Source organism: Triticum aestivum, chromosome 7B (genome assembly GCF_018294505.1).
Source record: "Triticum aestivum cultivar Chinese Spring chromosome 7B, IWGSC CS RefSeq v2.1, whole genome shotgun sequence".
NCBI classification, from domain to species: domain Eukaryota; kingdom Viridiplantae; phylum Streptophyta; class Magnoliopsida; order Poales; family Poaceae; genus Triticum; species Triticum aestivum.
This window is the reverse complement of record NC_057813.1, coordinates 691,459,627-691,480,543: the sequence shown is the minus strand read 5'-3', so window position 1 is coordinate 691,480,543 and position 20,917 is coordinate 691,459,627. Positions and strand designations below refer to the sequence as shown.

Here is a 20,917-nt window from a genome sequence, read left to right as displayed (position 1 = left end):
AGACACAGGACGGGGTCCCCATCTAGAATGCCTGGAATATCCAACACCTACGAAGAAAGGCTCCGGCCTGTGAAGCAAGGCTCCGGTCTGTGAAGGTCTCCACTCATGACACTCTCACGTAATAATGAGTGGGGTTGTACACGCCCCGGAGTCTCCTGAGAGCCGCCCTGGGGCCTCACGGGGCTCCCTCCCATGTCATAGTGGCAGCACTTAGCTCTGCGCTAGTGAGAAGACTAGATTAGGTGCCAGATGCGGCTGTTCATTTGCTTTCCAAAGTTGCTTGCAGTCTTTTAGTAATCTTTCAATGGAGTTGGTGTTTCCTGTTTTGGTTCGCCAAGTCGATTTCTTCTCCTCCTGCTCGTTTACTTTTAGCCTAGGGGCAGAAAAGAGGTGGCAGCTACCCATCACTCTCCCTCATGCGCCTCGTGCGTGGGGGCTAGGTAGGTGCGTGTGCACCTTGGGCCTTCCCTCGTGCGCGCACACCACGCCGAACCCCGCTGCCCTGGTGCTTCGGCCTTATCCTCGCGAGGAGCCCTCGATCAAGCTCACAGGCACCAGCACCCCTCATATCCGTGCCCCCCGGCAGCACGATGCGGTGCATTAAGTCAGAGCTAATCTATGACAAGGGGCTCGCATCAGGAGGAATGAGGTGCTCGTCAGGTTTCCTTTTCCTTTAAAAATAGCCCTGCAGCGGTTCCGCGGCGGCTCCTGAGACCCCAAGGCACCTCCAGAGGTCTGTGACCTCCAGGTCCCCGGAAAGGGGGCCTCGTCGGGCGCCAGAAGCCAAGTCCTCGTGAGGCGGAAAGCTACTGCACGCATATCAAGCTAAGTTTTCCTGTCCTTGTCTACTCGGAGCACAAACATTACAGCACAGCATTAAGATAGCAAGCATAGCATAAGGGGCATAATTTCCATAGTTCATTACACACCCCAATGGGGTACACTATCTTTTTCGGATTACAGGAGAAAGGAAGGCTAAACAAAGAGGACCCGAGGGCGTACGAACCCGGCGCCAGGGCCTCAAGGTGTCCCGGCGCTCCACCAGTTCCCCCATAGGCGACCTGGGGCCGTGGCCGGCCTTGAGTCCAAGCTCGGCGATCATGGGCTCACGCCGGGCTCCTCTCCAGCTTCACTGGAGCGCTATGGCGGGATGACCTGCCGCCGTCCTCGACCCGAGCGCGACGGCGTGGAGGTCGGTCGTAGCCACCGCTGCTCAAGCTCTCATCCGAGGAAGAGCTGTCGTTGCGAGAAGAGGAGCGCACACGACCAAGGCCAGGCTCACCCTCGTCACCCTCGTCATCGTTGTCGTCTTCCAGGCAGCACCCATGCGACGGCCGTCCTCCCTGAACACCCTCACGTAGAGGGTCGCCAGGCCGTCGTACTTGAAGTGGAGGGTGCACCTTCCGCTCAGGCCTCGCGTGCGGGCAAACGTCTGCCAGCCGTGGGTCAGGAGCACGCCACCTGAGCGGCGACCTCAGTCCCGACACACGAAGCCCTGCTGCAGCAACCGTCAGCCTGCAGCCAGAGACCATCAAGCCCCGAGGATGGAAGCTCGCCGGAGAAGAAGAGCGAAAGCTGGAGCGAGGTGCTGGTCGGGCTCTCTGACCACACCACAAACTCGGGGAGCACATCCAGCGAGGACAAGCGCAGTCGAGGAGGGCGCACGATCACGGCGCCCCTCCCTTTGTCATGGGGCTGCTCCGAAGCCTGTGGCCCCCGCCGTGAGAAGAGGTACCATCACGGGCACCAATAGAAATGCTGGCCCTAGGGGATGCGTGCCCGCGCCTCCTGGGGGACATTGCGGGGGTCGCGGGGTGCTTATGGGGACGGCTGCGGCCTCTCTTGGGAGGCGGAGAAGCTGGTCCCTCCTTGGAAGCCTTCCCCTTCTCGACCGTTGAAAACCTCCTCGGTGGTGCCATGGGAGCAAGGTGGAGAAGGAGAAGAAACGGGCGACAAGAAGACAAAGGAGAGATGAGCGAGGGGGCTCTGCCCCTCTCCCTCATTTATAGCTGAGAAGACCAACCGCCAGCCTCCACGACCTCGCGCCATGATAATCTTCTACATGCCGCATCATCCCGTCAAGTCGAACAGTTGCCAAGGCAGCATGGGGAAGTGAAGACGCCCATGTCCCGTCAATCGCCACGTGTCATCAAGGCCGCAGGCGGTTAGGGCCCGTGACGCTCCGCACTTGCCCTTTGGCTTTGCCTGGAAGCCAAGTCCGAGCGCGCCTTGGGCCCGGGGGCTACTATCGGCATTCTGGATATAGGGGAATCCAGACTTGCCTGCCTGCGGCCCACTGCATGGCTCCATCAACGGCCTGGTATGGCCCAGCTTCAGCATCAACGAATCAAGACCCTCGCGAGGCGGACGACACCAAGACCCCCGAGGGAATCGGCCTCCTCAGGCTGGCTCCCGAGAGGCGGAGAGTTCTACGCGAGGTGCACCTCACGAGGCTCAGCTGACGTGAGCCATGATGACCAAGTCCAGGCGGGCGCCAGCAGGTGCAGAGCGCCAGTTTCCTCTTCGGTGCAAGGAAGGCAAGCCGCAGGCGTGGAGTTCCGAGGAATTAGCCAAAGGTTTCCATTCTGGTGCAACAAGACCAAGACCGCCAGGACGGCGGGAAGGAGGTCATCACCGAGCCCACCGCAGCGTCACGACCAGAGGCTTTTCACAGGCGAAGACCACTTTAGTCAGAATAGGATGTACCACTTGTCCCCTTTCAAATCTGGCCGTTATGGGATCCCTTCCTGCCAACATTTGGGAAGAGGACCAAGGCCACTATAAATAGGACTTAGCCACCACCAGGAGGGGGGATCGGATCCATTCTCACCCGACCACCTTGCCATCTCTCTTGAGCTCAAGAACGCCTCACCTCCTGAGGCCAGTTCATCCACCGTACTAGTTCATCCTCAGCCCTTCGAGGCAATCCACCAAAACACTGGAGTAGGGTATTACACTGCAAGGTGGCCCGAACCAGGATAAACGGTTGTGTCTCTTTGTCTATTTGATCCCGACGCGCTAGGCTTAGGAGGATTGCGAGTAGGCAGGCTGGATAGGTTGAGATCTCTGCACGCACCCCAGAGTTCGAACCTTTCAAGGGTTTGCGGAACCCGTAATCCGACAACTATGTTTGAGTTGTGCACTTAAAATAATTTTATGTAAGAACTATGTATTTTCAGTACAAACATTTCTTATTTACTTGCGACATTAGCGTGTATGATGGACATGCATGAATTTGAGAGTCCCGATTTGAGATATGTGGATGTCGGGCATGAGATATGAGGGGTCGTCTAGATGCGTCCGCGGGCGTGCTTGGGCGCGTCCGCGGAGTTACAGGGGCCGGATTTGCCAAGTTCGGCTGTAGATGCTCTAAGGGCATTCATCGTCGACCCCAAACCGGAAACCGCATTTGTCTGCGAATAGGGGTCGAGTTCCTGGACACAGATGTGGGAAAGGGCCATCAGAAGTTGTCTGCATATGTCTGGTTACATTTTGAAAGAATTTTAACGAAAATGAACAAAATTGATGCATATTTGAACGCACCGGACAACATTCATTCATATTTGGATGTTTTTTGCATAAACTGGATGATTTTCATCTAAACTGGAGCAAATTCATTATATTGACATATTTCAATTAGACTGGACTTGAAACCTAGCCTAAAAATAAAGCTTCTCGCCTCTTCCATAGCCATGAGCGCCGAGAACTGAAGCTATCCGCCTCCATGTCACCGCCAAGTGGCTAATCCGTCGATGATGTTGAGGCCACCAAGCTTGGCTTCCATGAGAGAGGATGAGTGCTGGCCTTCATGAGATAAAAGCGCAGGCGACCTTCCATGCGCTACTCTTCCTAGTTGCCGGCGGCGCTCGTGGATGTGCCGACTTTGTGGTCGTGGCGGCAGGGCGTGGTCGTGGCGGCAGGGCGTGGTCGCGGCGGAGCTGACGATGCCCTCCTCATCCTCGCTCTTGCCGAACACCTCATCCTCCACCTCGTCCATCTCCTTGTAAGCGACCTCTAAATCTGCCTGATACTGGCGGGCGGTACTGCCTGCGGTCGAGGCGGATTTCATGGGCGGTGCGATAGAAGTCGACCAGCGCCTCTTGCTTGGCCACATACACATCTGGCTCAATGGTCGTGCCGGCGGCGAGTATCTCCTTCGCACGCCAGTGCTCATCGAGGAGGCGGAGGTTGCAGGCCTGGTTGGCCTGCACCTACGGGAACGCGACCTCCCGCTCCTCCAGCACGATGTACGTGTAGTGGGCACGGGCCTCGCCCATGGTGATGCCTGCATGGAGGTCGTATTTCGGAGGGTTGCCGCATTCATGGATAACTTTTTATTGAAACATGGATAATTTTTAGATAAAACCGGACGTCCGTTGAATTAAAGAAAAACTTAACTACCCAATACTTGATGGTGACCTCATAGGCCATGTCAGGCTAGTCGGCAGCACCTCCGTCGTCGTCGTTGTTGTCGCAATGGCCACCATGAGCAAGATGGCATGAGGAGGGCCCCGAAGAAGGGGCAGGACACCCACGGAGGGGCACCAGGCGCTCATTGGTTTTTTTTACAATCAATACCATGATATATTTATAGTAGCAAATTGTACATAGTAGAGATACATGAGCTGACTACAGCGATTACAAAAATAAAGTCTAAAAGAAACGAGTAAAAGTATACTTTTCTGAAGGCAGCCGTAGGAATGTAATAAAAGTATCAAACCATAATTGCTTGTTTAGTTTAGATCGGGAAGAATCTTTGTCATTTTGAAGTTTTCGTAATTCACCCCTTGAAGAAAGAGTAGCTATGTATTAGTACCTGATGTTTACATGACATACGAGACTGGATGACGCAGGTCAATAAACAATAACCAATGGAAAGGTCACGTCATACCAAAACCGCCTTGTGACGAAGTCAATTTGGTAAATACATGGTATCCAGAGTTTTTTTTCTGCGAGAAGTGGTATCAAGAGTTTAGGGGTGTGCTGACAGGTTTTGAAGTTTAGAGTAATATAAATTAAACTTTTTTTTGCGGGGGAGAGTAATAAATTAAACAAGGGTGTGAATTTGGGGTTGAAATGTGCACTTCTTTCTTTTTAGAAATTCAAGTTTCTCAATATTTTAGGGATGTGCCATATGCCCATATGAACTCTGAAATAATTTTGTTTGTATGAACTCGTAGTTGATGGAGTCAGGAGTATATAAAAAAACTATTTGCTCGTATAATGATTGGTCTTTTTTTTTGCATCGAAAATGATTGGTCTTTGTAAGACGGTGAATGGTGCGGCTTCGAGGCTGCAGTACACCTATTTGGTCCATCCACAGCGATTTTATTTTTTATTTATTTTGAGATCAGGCACAGTGTAATACGGTTTTTTTTTTTCGAAAACTGGCACAGCGAAATACGTGAGGTCTCGCAGCGATCTTATCTGCACGGCGTTGTTTGTAAAAGCTTGAGAAACAAAGGCCCACGCAGATCGCCACATATTCACTCCACCGGCAGGGCGCAGCGCTCCCCCTCGTTTCGTTTAGTCCCACCTCGCCTACCGAGAGAGCGAGCGACCAGCTTAAATAGCACGCTCCGCAGGAAGCAACGCCGAGTTCAGTAGCATGAGCTTGTAACCCGAGCGGGGGCTTTAGGGTGGTGTGGATGTTGCCGTAGCGCTGTGGGCCTGGTCCGGTCGTGCTCCTGCTGGCCCGCCCGTTCCAAGTTGGTAGTGGACCGCTGGGGCCCTGTGCGAAAGCTGGGCCTCACGGGCCGTAATGTTGGCAGGCACAGCGTTAGGCTGGCTTCACAGAGCAGCGAGAACTGCCCGCTTCCAACGGTGGAAGGATAACGGGCCGCTGCACAACTGGGCCACTTGGGCCTCTCAGCCTACTCCAGACCACCACTTCTTAGAAAACATGTAAAAAGAAATGTGGACTTGACTGCTAGCTATAGGAAAAAGGATAGCTAACCAGTTGACTTGGTCGGTTCGAGCAACATTGTGCCTACATTATAGTTGAACTTTTTTTTCCCACAAATAGTAGAAGACAAACAATATAGAGCATGCTTGTCTGTTGCCAATATTTGGCTAAAAATTGTTGGCAATACCAAGACTTGCCAAATGTTGGCAACTTTATATGAGATAGGCAAGGCAACTCGATAACCAACCAATTAGTAGCCAATATTTGCCATAATGCAAAACATTGGCATATGCCAATTTTTGGTACCAAACCAATTATGCTCATAGAATGATTGGTGCAGGACCATATCAAGTTATTAACTCATCTATATGAACACAAAAGCAAAATAGCATACAACCTAGTGCTCCTGCTGGCCCGCCCGTTCCAAGTTGGTAGTGGACCGCTGGGGCCCTGTGCGAAAGCTGGGCCTCACGGGCCGTAATGTTGGCAGGCACAGCGTTAGGCTGGCTTCACAGAGCAGCGAGAACTGCCCGCTTCCAACGGTGGAAGGATAACGGGCCGCTGCACAACTGGGCCACTTGGGCCTCTCAGCCTACTCCAGACCACCACTTCTTAGAAAACATGTAAAAAGAAATGTGGACTTGACTGCTAGCTATAGGAAAAAGGATAGCTAACCAGTTGACTTGGTCGGTTCGAGCAACATTGTGCCTACATTATAGTTGAACTTTTTTTTCCCACAAATAGTAGAAGACAAACAATATAGAGCATGCTTGTCTGTTGCCAATATTTGGCTAAAAATTGTTGGCAATACCAAGACTTGCCAAATGTTGGCAACTTTATATGAGATAGGCAAGGCAACTCGATAACCAACCAATTAGTAGCCAATATTTGCCATAATGCAAAACATTGGCATATGCCAATTTTTGGTACCAAACCAATTATGCTCATAGAATGATTGGTGCAGGACCATATCAAGTTATTAACTCATCTATATGAACACAAAAGCAAAATAGCATACAACCTAGTGCGTTAGTGAAAATGTGATGATTTTTCATTTGCTAATTACACTAACTTTTTAAGATTGTTTTTGTGCTTGTACATCTTGATCAGTTAGTACTTCACTTGGATATCTCTTCGCTAATTGCTCATAAGTGCTGCTGCTCACCCTGGAAGCTTTTGGAATTTTCTATTTTTGTTCAGATGGAAGCTCTTGACAAGCAGCCGAACAGCGCCTGACATGTACCGTGATCATCATTGTACATCAACTTATCATGGACTGCTGGTTGGCACGCTCGACACGACGCCGTCAGAGTTAGGGGTTGCTATGATTGGATGAACAACCCCAAGCTAGGCAGAATACATATCATCCTCTGTTTTCAGTTACAACTTCCAAGTAACGTTTCCAGTTATACATCTAATTTCGTCGAATCTCGGTACGTACTAGAATGCTACTCCTCTTTGTGGAGCCATGACACAACTTCTTAGAGGCAAAACACAGATGCTTTGCTCTGCAATCTCTACTACTAGTACTATGCCAGATGCTTTGCTCTATATATGCCTCTTCCTGTCTCAAAAAAAGAAGATATACTTCTAAATGCTACGTTGATCAATGTTTCCTTCGGGGCCTACATGCCTCGGCTGTACCATACATCTCTCCATCGCTAATGCTACAATTGTTACCGATCTGAATGTCCAAGCAATTTCTTGCCTCGGCGTGAAGCTGTCTCAGGAGTGCATGCACCCTTCAAATTTCTTGCAGGTAAAGTTCCTGCAGCAAGACTCTGGTCAGGACGGGATTCTGCAACTAATCATCATGCTGCTGAATGCTGATCAAGTACAGTTCTCGTTAAGCTTCAGGTCGGTCTTCTTCTAGGTTCCAACTTCCAAGATGCTCTGCGAGGCTGCGTCCATCCAGTTCAGATGATGACACCTCAGCTCAGACTCGATCTTTACCAGACTTCTCTGTCTTTGATCTTTATTGCACGAAGTGTCACAGGACACCGGGGTTCAGATGACATATATAAACGGATCCAGCATGCTCCCATGATCTGCAGTAACCTCGAATGTTTCCACTGCGTTGTAAAACTGACCATACCTGAAAAAAGGAACGTATGGAATGTTCATGCTCTTAATCGTGTACACATAAATGTCCTTTTGACGAGAAAATAGAGCGGTAGAGAGATTTCCGCACCCAGCAAACCAGAAATAAGGAAAACAGAAAGAGCGATTCGTAGAAAACAGTGGTTTGTCCAATATTATGTTAACTAGCAAAGGGCATGCACATCATCTAATTGCTATGTAAAAGAAAAAAAAAAGCATCCCTACACAACGGATCAGTTTGCATTGACTACAGAAGTTATACAAGGCTGGCTTGTGTTGCACTGGACCAGCATGCCCACCAGAGTCGAGCACAAAATTAACACATACGGATTCTGTGTGGAATACCAATGTGGAATATGATAAAGCCGAGTCGGGGAACGCATTGAGGTTTCCAGTTTCAAGATAATCTCTAGAGTATCTGTGTATGCAAGCCCCACATATTAGAAGAAAAGAAAATGCTATTTCCTCCTAAGAACATATTCAAACACAAAACGAAAGAAGCCAAGCATAAGTTGCCGTAAATTCAAAGTTGGTTTCTCAAGGACACAGTATTTTGTTCCCTTGGATAATTACCCAAAAACATGGTCTACTTTTCTAAAGAGAAGGGAGATGGTCTACAAAGAAGAATCAACTTCACACAAAAAATCAAACAAAGAGCAAACTTCCGAGTCCCATGGCCCTTGAAGGCAAATGATGAAGCTGGTTTACAGACATAAGGTTTTTCTGAAAGTGCCTGAATATCTTCTTGCCATTTCCCATTTTCAAAATAGACAGAGCATCAGAGAAGCAAAGAGCTTTTGATTACATAATTGCAGGAATTAACACAAATTATGAGGGAGTATTAGCTGAAGGAAAGACAACAGAATGACAGCAAAAGAGGGCAGCGATTAAACTCACTTGTGTAAACTGAGGGCCTGCTTGAGATAATGATACAAGATACAGCAAGCTTTCCACAAACAGGGAGTTCTTTAGATAATATGTTCAAGGTCTTTGGAGTAACAGGCAAACTATCTATCAAACCTGCAGGGAATAAGATCATGAATGGTTAAGGCATGGACATCCAGCCAATTGCTAACACTACGAGAAAATTACGGATCAAACAAGCAACATGGCAGTGCATGAGTGCTAAGTGCTACAACAGAAGCCAGTCACTTGTATATTGAAACGTGACTACAGGAATCAAAGGGGAAAAAAATACCTCAATGCTATTTGGTATAGTGCTTCAAGATCTTTTTTCTTTTGCGCAAAATAACGCTGCATAGTAGCAAACCCAAAAGAGGAGGTTCAAGAAATGACAGCTGCTAGAGAATAGTGTTATAGTGATCAAAGGTCCAAATGTGATACTCTCCTATAACAATTTCATCAGGTCAGAAAATCGTTATGCATTTTATTCCATTATCCACTTTTGGTCAGCAGATCTTTAGATCCAATCTCAGTTTACCTCATGAAAGTCAAAGTTCCTACTATGTTTGATGAATATGGATAGTTTTAAATAATCTATCTCGAAATGAAACATCATCCTCTGTTTGATGACATCTTCTCTGGCCCGTCCATGCAAGTTGCTTCCATTGTTATTTGTTGGTATCAGATACGTCCATACAAGTTGCTTCTATTGTTAGTATCACTGTATATAAGGAGTCCTGCCTTGGACGCTTAGGCGGCAAGGCGCCCTGGCAGCGCCTTGACATTATGCCCGCTTTAAGGGCTTAGGTGTCAAAGCGGTTGGTGCTCGCCTTAGGTCGCCTTACCGGCTTTATAAACAATAGTTAGTATAACAAATTAACAATGGCAGTATTATGATTTGCAAATGGCTCACAAGGGCCCTGTAGATTACCTTTAGACAGAAGGCAGCAGTAAAACAACCAAAGAAAAAACATTTTAATGACATTTGGGAAGTGCAAGTATCAGAATCACTTGGTGGGCTGGTGGTGTAGATGGCCACTTGAAAATAAATTGTTTTCACAGCCTTGATGAAATTTGGTAGCATTAGTGGCATTTCAGTTATTTTCTTTTATTTCTTAGTAATTTTAGAGTTACTTTGTACTTAGTATCCTATATGTTCGTTGTGTGTATTTTTCAAGAGAGCCAACTTACTTAAGCAGTACACTCACTTTTTTTCTTCTTAAGGATTTACATGACCGGAATTACCGAACTTTGTCAGTTTCTTGTAAAAATGGTCAGGAGTGCATGTCCTATGAGTAGAATAGAATGGTAGAGATATTTTCACACAAAGGAATTAGAAATAAAGAAGACAAGAAGCGCAGTTCATACAGAACAATAGTCTTTCAATTAAATTTAAGGGCCAAGAAGGTAATCATCTAGTTATCATGCCCAACAAAGATTATGTTAATTAGCAGAGGGCAGATAGTGTCTAATTGTTATGTAAAACATCCTCCATACACAGCGGATCACTTTGCTTTGACTAAAAAAGTTAATCAAACACGGTTGGCTGGTTGAACTACTGAACCAATTCAGAGGAGGTTTTCAGGGTAGTCGACAACTATTCTGAAAGGTTTAAAATTAGGTTCGTCTTTCCAAAAATCAAGGATGTATAAACTTCATTATATGCATATTATTTGTGTTAAACTTATCTTCTCATTTGTTTAAGTGTGCATTTGATCAAAAATCTGGAATACATAGGTGGGGGGCAATTTCGCTCATCGTTTTGATATTTTGTACAGTACATATCAAACAGGGATTGTACATATGCGTAGTCTAGTTGATCAATACAGGAAAAATATTTTTGAAAGGTTATTATTGCTGACCTGATCTCAAGGGTTTAGTTGATTCTTTCCCCGACAAAGTTGCAGCTGGCTCCTTCATAGGAAATTACAAGTTCTGCCACCAGTTTGGTCTTTTCAAGTTAAATGCATGATCTATGAGCAATAGGCAGCTAAAATGTGGAGAGTAAACCATGTGAACAACTCATAAAAGATACTAAATTGTTCCATCATGCAAAGAAACAAATATATGAGTGAAGACAAGGAAAGTTATAGCAAAAAAAGAGCATATGCTATGCTAGTAGCACGATAAATACAAAAAATATGTCAAAAGAGAACCACTATATACAACTGAATATAGAACTAAAGAAAAAACACAGCATAAAATAGTTTATTTCATCCATTAATTATAACTTTCAAGATAACAATGATGTACACAATTCAGCTTTGGCTATATTAGGTTAACAAAAAGAAGTTGTGCTCACGGGAACTAAATCTACATGTTGTACCAAAGCAATGATATCCAGAAGCCTGCGTGTCTGAAAACCACTCATAGCTGAAACATATTCAGTTTCACGCATCTTCCATTTTCATGTGCGGAACTTCTTCCAGATTGTGCAAGGCCCCAGGCAGATCGAACATTGAATTAACCGAAGAAATACAACTGCAACTAACATTGGACGCTCAGTGCCGGGGGTAGATATCCCAACCTGAGTCAGGTTCTTTCCGTTTTGATACCAACCCAGTACCAGAGCTGCCACCTTGTGATGTACTTCTCATACGTTCATCGAGAAAGACGGTGTGACCTTGGAATGGCACAGGCCAATAGCCGCCAGCTTCCCTTCGTGTGCCTTCAGATGAGAGAGCATAGTTGAAATCCATGCTTGCATTCATGTAGCCAAATTCACTAGGCACAGGTTGAATTGTTCTGCTGGTGAAAGATGGATGAGACATGCCAACACCTAGGCCCGACAATGGAGGCACCACTGCTGCACCCCTAGCATCAACCATGTAAGGAGCACCTCCAGGTGCATAGAGAGGAGGAGGCAAAGACATGGCAGCAGGCTGAGAAGGATAGCCGAAAACACTGAAATCAGGAGGCGTGTGTGCATATGACTGCGTTGACCTCACGGGCAGACTAGATTCCATACTTGGCCCCAGAAAGTTATACTGGTTTGGGCTGCGGTGCTCTTTCTGTCCAAGTGTGACTCTCTTGCCCATAATCATGACTTCAGAATGGTCTGATGTATTGTTCGTGGAAGTCTTGACATAGGACTCCCCCTTGCCTCGGGAAGAGGCATCAAAGAAGGATACATTGTCATTCAAGTCAAAGTTCTTTGCAGTAGGTTGCCTTGAAGATGAAGAGGAGGAGGGCTGGCTCCATCTGCCATGACATTGTTGATGACTCCAGAATGATGGTACATCAAGTGAGGTGGTAGCAGCTTCCTCCTCTTCACATGGGTTATTAAGGTCAAGTTCAAGCCCTGTACTAGCACCATCAGCTCCAGAGATATCCTTGGGAGCTATGTCAGAAGAACGAAGCCAGAAGGCTGTTGAAAGTGACTCACCGGCAATAGTATTTTCACTTTCATCTACATTCAAGTCAAACATCACATTTCTTGTTTTCTGTGAAGAGGCTGACATTGACTTCTCTCTGTCAGGAGTACGCGGGACAGAAGCTGGCCGAAAAGCACTGGTTGCAGCAGAGCCTTTCCACCCCAGTGCACCTTCGAATTGGAGGCGAGCTGGAAATACAAGTGAGCCTCTGGAAGCAGCCACAGCTATAGGAGTTGATAAATTTACAGAATTATTAGCACTGGACTTTGGATGATAATCGGTTTCCTCATGGTACTGATTTGCATTAAGATCAAAGTCTACCATATCCACACCCTGTGTGTTCTTTCTACCATTAATAGGACCGCTGTCATCTGTGATGCCCACACCATCCTCCTTAAGAGACGAGGAATTTCCTGAATCCACCACCGTAGTGGAGGATTTATTGTCATTTGATTCATGAACAGGGGGTTCAGTGTGCTGCATTGCTTCCACATGAGGACTATCTACATTTTCGGAACTAATATCAGGAGAACTGCAATAATCTCCCCTGTAGTCAATTACTTCCCGCTCCACCTCAATTGCAACGAGACGCGCTACTTCTAGTGCATCAGTATCATCATACTCTGTCGATGATGGTGACTTATCTCCCTTTACTGCATTCAACTTTGTCTCTGCTGCCTTTGAGGAATCCCCAAAGCTCTTCGCAGATCTCGTCAACCAAAATTCACTGCCAGTGTCTTTATCATCTGTACCTGATGATGATGTGGGCCCTTCTTCTTTGCCCATGCTGTCCTCCGACGAATATTGCAAACTACCGCTTGCATTTGCAAGATGGTTCAAAGCTTCAGTTGCATTATTATCAGAGCACGACTGACCTGCTGCAAAGGAATTGCCTTTTTTGATATCCAAGCTACTTGAAACATTTTGGTCCCCCAAATCAATTTTGATACTGTCAAATGAGTTCTCTGAGTTGACATTCTCAAGAGACTTGGCATCTATGGTCGAACATATTACTTGAGTAACATGCCCAGTGTCACTCTTTAGGTTGAGAGTATCTGACAACTTGCAATTGGTGACTAAACCTACGTCATTGGAGGAAGAAGTCTCCTCGGTAACAGACGCATTCGGTAGGCCGCCCTGAGATGCAAGAGATGAAACTGAGGAGTTCACCTGCACTAAAACCTCATGCCCATCTGAGGAATTTGGGGATGCTGGCATTGGAGGCTGCTTTGTCATGTCTGTGTTATTATTGATAAGGGACAGATCCTGCAAAGGAACACCTGAGGAAGTTAACGTATCATGGTTCGATTTAGCTTCTGCAGTTGCAGCTTCATTTGCTCCGTCGTGTTTACTGTTTTCCGTTTCATGGCTAGCTTCTGGGGGCTTAAGATCAGCAGCCTGATATGCTTCTTTTGCATCTATTTGTCGGTCATTTTTCCCACAATTTGGTGCACTGCTCCATTTCTGGCAAAGTAATCTTGCCTTTTGACTGATCTCTGTATTTTCATGAGAAAGTAGCTGATGAACAGTGGGAATTAAACCACAAGGAGCTTTATGTATATCATCAACTGGCAGCCGCTCCAATGCAGTTAATATTGCATTTATCAAACCTTCTGCTGAACTGCTGACTTCCTTGCTGCAGTTTTGAGCATCCTGAAGCCACTGATTGAGATAACCAATACCATTTAGCTGAACAAAATGCTGAAGACATTCTTCATTGTTGGTAGATCCAAGTGTTTTTGCAGCTGTTGAACACTGCCTTATGAAGTCAGATGTACTAAAATCAGCAGCATCTCTCAGCTTTTGGATCTCAGAAACCAGCTCTGCTATTCTTGCCGTAGTTGAAATGCCATCCTTCATCTCAGTCAGAGTAAAGAAATCCTCAGGCATTGTGCGTCCTGCTCTTATCTCCCTGCAGTAATGTCGGACTAAATCCTATTTAGTCAGAGATTCACCTTCAGAGTTCCTAATTGCCCTGAAATACATAAAGTAGGGTGGTCAACAGAAGTAGCGCAGGTATTAATCATAACATAGACAATACAAAGCATGCCATGACAATTAGCAACAGCCTCCATCAATCTCTACGAATATTTAAACGTGCAGCATCCAAGACATCAGTAGTATATTGGATAGTAACAAAATACTTAAATCGTCATCTGATCACCTAATCAATGGTTTACAACCATATTTAGTCTATTTTGAAAATAAACTAAACATAAGTGATTCCATGCATGGTAAGAACTAAGCAGACACTACTATTGTTTCACTCCATGCTAGCTAATCCTCCGTATTGATTTACAGATTATGCTGATGTTAATTCTGCTCGACTGCCATGGATGTAATTAAAGAATTCACCAATATAACTTGTAAGAGCTATATACCTGCACCATTGGGGGTAGCATCAAGGCGCTTAAAATACTGCACGCAAAAGGTTGATCCTGTCTCGCACAGACTTCCCGGCTATTTTCCAGCTCCAGAAGAGTGTGAGCTTATCGTTCTGTATGCACAATATCAGAGTGAGCAACGAGCTATTCCTTGTGTGGTAGTAATAATAAACAATTTAAGACGATAAAGGTCTATTCCCAAACAGCAGCAGTAGTATCTAATAATAATAATAATGACAGTCGAGAATCAGCTGCTGTTCAAAGGAAGTTGGTTGATTTTTGGTATAGGTAAAGAACATATGCCTCTCTAAGGAAAGGAGAATGAGGAGGAAACCTTCCACAATTCGAAGCACCTGCCTGCAATTTTTGGGGAAATTCAAACAGCACGCTAACTAGGAAGAAGGAACTACTCCCTCCGTTCACTATCAGAAGACGTTCTAACTTTCTACTGAATAGACACATTTAAGTGTGTTTGTTCACTCATATCAGTCCGTATGTACTACTACCTCCATTTGGGTTTTTTGGTCCGGCTGACCGAAACACCAGTACCAAGGCAACTGCATGCACACGTTTTAGGCAGTAATTAAGTGCACTGATTTATGTTGCTACATGCATGTGTTTAACCATAATTGGCTGGATACCCTTTTGGACATAAGTGGCTGGCCTCCTGCACGCATGCAGGCGTCCTTTCCCACGTGTGGATCACGGCAGCGTGGCTCGTGCCCGGCCAATGGGATAGCTGGAGGCGCCATTAATTGTGCACAGGAAATATCACACGGCGTACAATTAACGGACATGCTTCCGTTGCTCAGCGGACCAAAAATCCCGGACGGAGGCAGTGGTCCATATTGAAATATCCAAAAACATCTTTTATTTGTGAACGGAGGGAGTACTAAGTTTTTTCATCCAATCCATCCATCCATGGAGCGCACTGACTAGTCTAGGCCATGGATAATGACCACCCAGCACGTTACAACTAAACCATAGTAGCCAATCCCATTAAGTAGAAATTTAGCTACCATTGGAAACCATAGAACAGAAGCATAGAAGTACAATAGCTAACAAAGAAACTACAGTAAGACAGCTCTCCATGATCTATAGCTAACCACAGAATAAAAGTACAATTGGAAGCTCTGGGAACCCAGTAACACATGGCATCAGTAGCTAACAATAACCATGGGCACAACCATTACTTACAACCAGAGACTCTAGGGAACGCCTAGAAATGGAGGCCAGAGGACCATGTCATTAATAGAAAACCACAGCCAGCAGTAATACAAACACGCTAGCGCAGGAATTGGGCAACCATTCGACGGCCATGGGACTAGTAGCCAAGCAACGGCCCGACAATCAGCCACGGCTCGCTGGCCGTGTCACCCATAGCTCGAGAGCGAGAAGGCGGAGGAAGAACCGAGGGATTACCGAGACAGACGAAGTGGGAACGACCACCGCCACCGCTGTGGGACCGGAAGGAGTCGTAGCCGAGGAAGCCCGCACCGAGGAGCCGAGGCAGGGGCGCCGGGGCTCGGGAGGAGGAGCGGAAGACGGTCACCGCACCGCCGCGCCGGCGAGCTAGGGTTTGCCTCGGGGGCGCGCGCGGGGGCGGGGGGCCGGGGCGGAGGCGGCGAATCGGTGGAGCGGGACGACGGGGATCCGGGCCGGTGAGCCGCGGCGCGGGGTGGCGCCGGAGCTGGCCGGAATCGGCCGGCGACGGCGGCGGCAGAGGGGGGATCGGGACGGGAGGAGCGTGCGCCGCGTGCGGGGGGAGGGAGAGAGCGAGAGGTGGGAAGGGGAGAGGAGGAGAGAGGCGTGGCCGTGTTGGGCTAAGCCAGCCCGATTAGAGTTGGTGTGCGCTGCCCAAAACCCACGCGTGTGTGTTTGTGTGAGCAACTTGGTTGGCTCCTCTCGCCACCTCTGCCGTAGTGCCGTGTGAGATCAACTTTTGATATGTTTGGCAAAACGGTCCAAATTTCATCACCAGCTCCAACCCCATCCATCTGCCGACCTGTGAGATCAACTTTTGATATGTTTCGCAACATGGTCCTAATTTCATGATACTTTATCAACATGTAAAAATTATGGATGAAAAAACACATTTCAGTAGATCCGATAAATCCGTCTCAACCCCATGATCATGGAGTGTGCCTCAAGAACTGGGTTGTAGCCTGGCCTCCATATTTGGAGTTGACGCGGGTGTTTTGGACGGTAATCCAAAACCAAACGCGGTGGCGGGAGGGCCGCTTCAGCCCCGTCTTCCTTCCTCAATTAATGTTGATGACGTCTGTACCACTCGCTCAAGCGGTTTCCATCGGTAAAGCTAGCCATCATTAATGACAAAGCGACAGCGTAAACTACGGAGCGTGCTCCAAAACTGTTTTGGAGGTTGTCGCTTTGCTGAATCTGCTAGATTTGCTCTCGTGTCGATACGTGGGCCCCTCTAAGCCCTAGTTGTACTGCCACGTCCTAGCAGTTGTAGCCTTGTAGGTGGAGCGGCCGATGGTCCCACCACGTCCTAGCAGTTGTACATGGAGCGGTCGATGGTCCCATCACCTGGAAAGCTGCCATGCATGCCCTTGGTAAGCTAGTTGTGGGCCCTCGTGTCGCCGATGGTGGTGGTGCGATCGTGCTTGCATGCGCCGGTAGTAGGCATGGCCGGCGTGTTAAAGGGTGGCTTCTGGGTGGTACTAGCACAAGCTCGAATTGTATCTTCTGATGGGTCGCGGCATCTATGTCCATGTATAGGGTGCCCTTGTGAACTTGTAGGCTTCATCGAGGGGCGTCGGCTCATGGGATGGCGTTGCCTTGCGCCTTATTTATAGGGTGGGTGCATCCTAAATCGCTCATCATTCGACTTGGCCCCTATTCTCTTCCCTCGATGCTCAGTTGACCTTGTCTTGCCATTTTATTTATGGGCGCAAGCGTGCAAAACAACCATTGCCAAAAACAACGGCAGAATAACAGTGTTGTATATGTGTCGCATGGGATGGTTGCCAGTGTACCGTCCTCGTTGCATGTCGCTATTTTTCTTGTTCTCTTTTGTGTTTATGTTCCCATGTGTTTTGTTGATTTGCTTTATTCCTTTTATGCTTTGATGTTTATTCGTCATTCGACATGTTACAATGTTTTGGTTATGTTGTTGTTTTTCACAAATGGCATCATAGATGGTGGTTGCATGTCTAGTGACATCACCTCACTAAGTCAAACCCGGGCAACTAAGGTCAAGGTTCCTTTCTTGGTGGCCAGTTCTTATTCTTCATCGCGCGACACGGACGAGTATGAAGACTTGGACGACATTGCAGCAGGCCCTACATCAACTCAAGACCCCAACAACGCTGGCACTCCTCCATCTTCTTGATATTCTTCAGGGGTGTTAGTCCTCATTTTCAACCCTTTTGGTCATTCGATGACAAAGGAAAAGAAATTTGAGTTAGTCTTCAAGCGGGTCTATCATATATGGGCGTTTTTTTGCTAAGTTACAACTCTCGTTCTTTTGATGAATTTGCTGGATCGAGTTGTAATCTTAAACTCTATGGTGGCCTGATACTTTTGATGTGTTCTTCTGCATGCTTATTCCTCATCAATGTTAATGCACGCATGTTGAATTACACGAGTCACCATATTTCATCATGCATTTCAAATTCTTCATATTATATGTCAAATGCGTGTATGAATTACAAGATATAGGGGGAGATCTCCATGATTATACTCTTCAAGTGTGCATTGCTTCAAAAGCAAATTCCTCACTATGCACATCTTCAGGGGGAGTTCTTCTATATCTTGCAATCCAATTCCTCAATATCAGTATTTACACTTCATATGTTTATCCCCGTCGAAAACTTAACCTATATTGTCATCAATCGCCAAAAGGGGGAGAGTGTAAGTGCATCTAGTGCCCCTTAGTGATTTTGGTGTATTGAAGACTTATAGGTTAAGGGACTGATGCGTTTGTGAGTGTACACGGGTCTATAAGTCTATGAGGAGTTTAATATTTACAGAGAAAGTCGACCCCTAAAAATGAAGTTCTTCAACTGAAGACTTTGGATTTCTGAAGACTTTCTGAAGACTATGAAAGTGAAGAAATTGGTGTGACCTTGAAGACTTGGTGATCATTCGAGGAACATGAAGCGTGAAGACTCTTGTTTTTACTATTTCATTTTCTCTTTCTTGAGTCATAGGAAACACCGTACTGTTTAAGGGGGTCAAGGAAATATTAAGAAAAAATTTCCATGTGATGCTCAACTCAAAATCCTACACCTACCAATCCTTTCGAGTGAAGCCATTGGAAATCTCACACAGTTCAGTCATATTCTTCAGTGACAGAGACGAAGTTCTTCTGGTCTCTGAGGAATTTGTTCTGACTGAGGAGTTAGGAATTCTCCAGTGCGGATTGCCTACAAAGTGAGGAACATGATAGGCCTGAGGTATTTGAGAGTCAAATATTCCGACCGTTGCTGTGTTACGCACCAGTTGTCCCAAAATATCTACCCACCTAACGGTCATATCAGACAAGCGCATTTATGTCTTATCATGTCGGGCTGCTCCCTAGGCTATAAATAGCCACCCCCTACAAGCACTAGCTGGTTGGCTGCTCCGAGAGAAACTGACACTTGTCATTTGAGAGCAACCCATCCTCCGAGGACTTTGAGCGAAAATCATCAAGTGAGGAAAACCCAAACACCAAACCTACAAACCCCAAAGTGATTGAGCATCACTGAAGAGATTGATCCTGCGTGGATCCAACGCTTGTTTCCTTTGAAGACTGTGCTTCTTCCAGACGGTTAGGTGTCAAGGTCTAGAGCATCCAAGAGGAATTGTGGATCGTTGAGTGACCGAGTTTGTGAAGGTTCGGAAGTTACCTGAAGACTTACCACGAGTGATTGGGCGAGGTCTGTGTGACCTTAGCTCAAGGAGAATACGGTGAGGATTGTGTGTCCGGGACTGAGTGTCCTCGAGTTTAAATACTCAGCCGCTCCATCCAGATGTACAACTGAGACAGCAGTTGGAACTGGTCTACCAAATCATTGTCTTCACCGAGCTTACTGGTTCTATTTCCTCAACTCTTTAATTTCCTCATCTCTGTTGTTGTGTGCTTGTTCATATCTATTTGAAGACTTTGACTGAAGACTTTCTCAATTTCCTCAGTTCAATTTCTTTAGTCTGTCCGTCTTCATCTTATGTTATCCTGTGTTTACGCTTTATGTACTCTGAGCTTGTCTTCATTTCATCATGATGACTATGTGTGTGTTCTGCTATGTTTACTTCTGAGTACTTATTCCGCTGCAAGTAGTTCTTCACTTAGGAATTTCCTCACCAGCAAATTCCTTAGTGAAGAATTCATAAAAATTGCCTATTCACCCCCCTCTAGTCGATATAACGCACTTTCAATTGGTATCAGAGCAAGGTACTCCCTTGTTATGTGTGATTTTGGTTTAACCGCCTGGAGTTTCAGTTATGTCGACCGCACGTATGATCAAGGTCTCTGCTGGGTGTCCTACCTTCGATGGAACAGACTACCCCTACTGGAAGAATAAGATGCGAATGCATCTTGAGGCAATTGATAACGATCTCTGATATGTTGTGGAAAATGGTGTTCCCTCAGTCACACCTTCCCTGAATGCTGCTGATGTGAAGAGATTCAAGCAACTCGATTCTCAAGCGAAGAATATCATATGTGGCCATCTGAGCAAAGGGCAATATGGTAGAGTGAGTGGTTTGGAAACTGCTAAGCTTATCTGGGATAGGCTCTCCAAAGTAAATGAAGGAGTCTCAACTCAACGTGACTCTCGTGTCGATGTTCTTCGCAATCTCTTCAACCGCTTCAAAAGACTCGACAATGAAAATGTTCAGCAAACCTTCGGTCGCCTAACTGATATCTCAAATGAGCTTCAAGCGCTTGGCGCCACTGATATCACCGACCATGAGGTGGTGAAGAAATTGCTGAGATCGCTCGATTCTTCATTTGACACTCTGGCACTAATGATTCAAGAGTGTGCTGATTACAAGTCACTTGATCCTGCTGATATCCTTGAAAGGCTAAACACTCATGAGTTTCAGCTTGCTGAGAAGAGAGATCTCTATGGTTCGAGCTATGGAAAATCACGTGCTCTGAAGGCCAAGGCAGTCTCTGAGTCTGAAGAAGAGGACTCCACTAGCAGCCTTGGTGATCCTGAAGAACTGAGCCAAGAACTAGCACTGCTCGTGAAGAAATTTCAGAAGTTCTCAAGACGTGGTCGCTTTGGAAAATCCTCAAG

The 20,917-nt window shown here is 46.5% G+C and overlaps 2 protein-coding genes across 2 annotated transcripts; both read right to left on the bottom strand.

Moving 5' to 3' along the window:
* Positions 1-7,262: 7,262 nt before the first annotated feature.
* LOC123161936 (uncharacterized) lies at positions 7,263-11,004 on the bottom strand. Its single transcript, XM_044579746.1, has 3 exons — positions 10,771-11,004; positions 8,903-9,025; positions 7,263-8,000 (listed from the first exon to the last, which is right to left on the bottom strand). The coding sequence occupies exons 1-3, from the start codon at positions 10,826-10,828 to the stop codon at positions 7,855-7,857; spliced, it is 327 nt and encodes a 108-aa protein (XP_044435681.1). The 5' UTR covers positions 10,829-11,004; the 3' UTR covers positions 7,263-7,854.
* Positions 11,005-11,089: 85 nt separating this feature from the next.
* On the bottom strand, positions 11,090-16,486 carry LOC123161935 (uncharacterized). Its single transcript, XM_044579745.1, has 3 exons — positions 16,089-16,486; positions 14,664-14,779; positions 11,090-14,257 (listed from the first exon to the last, which is right to left on the bottom strand). Exon 3 carries the CDS (start codon positions 14,170-14,172, stop codon positions 11,410-11,412), a length of 2,763 nt encoding a protein of 920 aa, XP_044435680.1. The 5' UTR covers positions 14,173-14,257; positions 14,664-14,779; positions 16,089-16,486; the 3' UTR covers positions 11,090-11,409.
* Between the last annotated feature and the right edge of the window lie 4,431 nt (positions 16,487-20,917).

What these genes read in the sequence shown, in the direction of transcription:
- LOC123161936 (XM_044579746.1), bottom strand. Translation starts at nt 10,828, where the DNA reads ATGAAGGAGCCAGCTGCAACTTTGTCGGGGAAAGAATCAACTAAACCC. An exon ending in AACTAAACCCTTGAGATCAG is followed by an intron (nt 9,026 to 10,770) that starts GTCAGCAATAAT and finishes TATTCCCTGCAG; the next exon opens with GTTTGATAGATAGTTTGCCT. An exon ending in CAGGCCCTCAGTTTACACAA is followed by an intron (nt 8,001 to 8,902) that starts GTGAGTTTAATC and finishes TCCTTTTTTCAG; the next exon opens with GTATGGTCAGTTTTACAACG.
- LOC123161935 (XM_044579745.1), bottom strand. Translation starts at nt 14,172, where the DNA reads ATGCCTGAGGATTTCTTTACTCTGACTGAGATGAAGGATGGCATTTCA.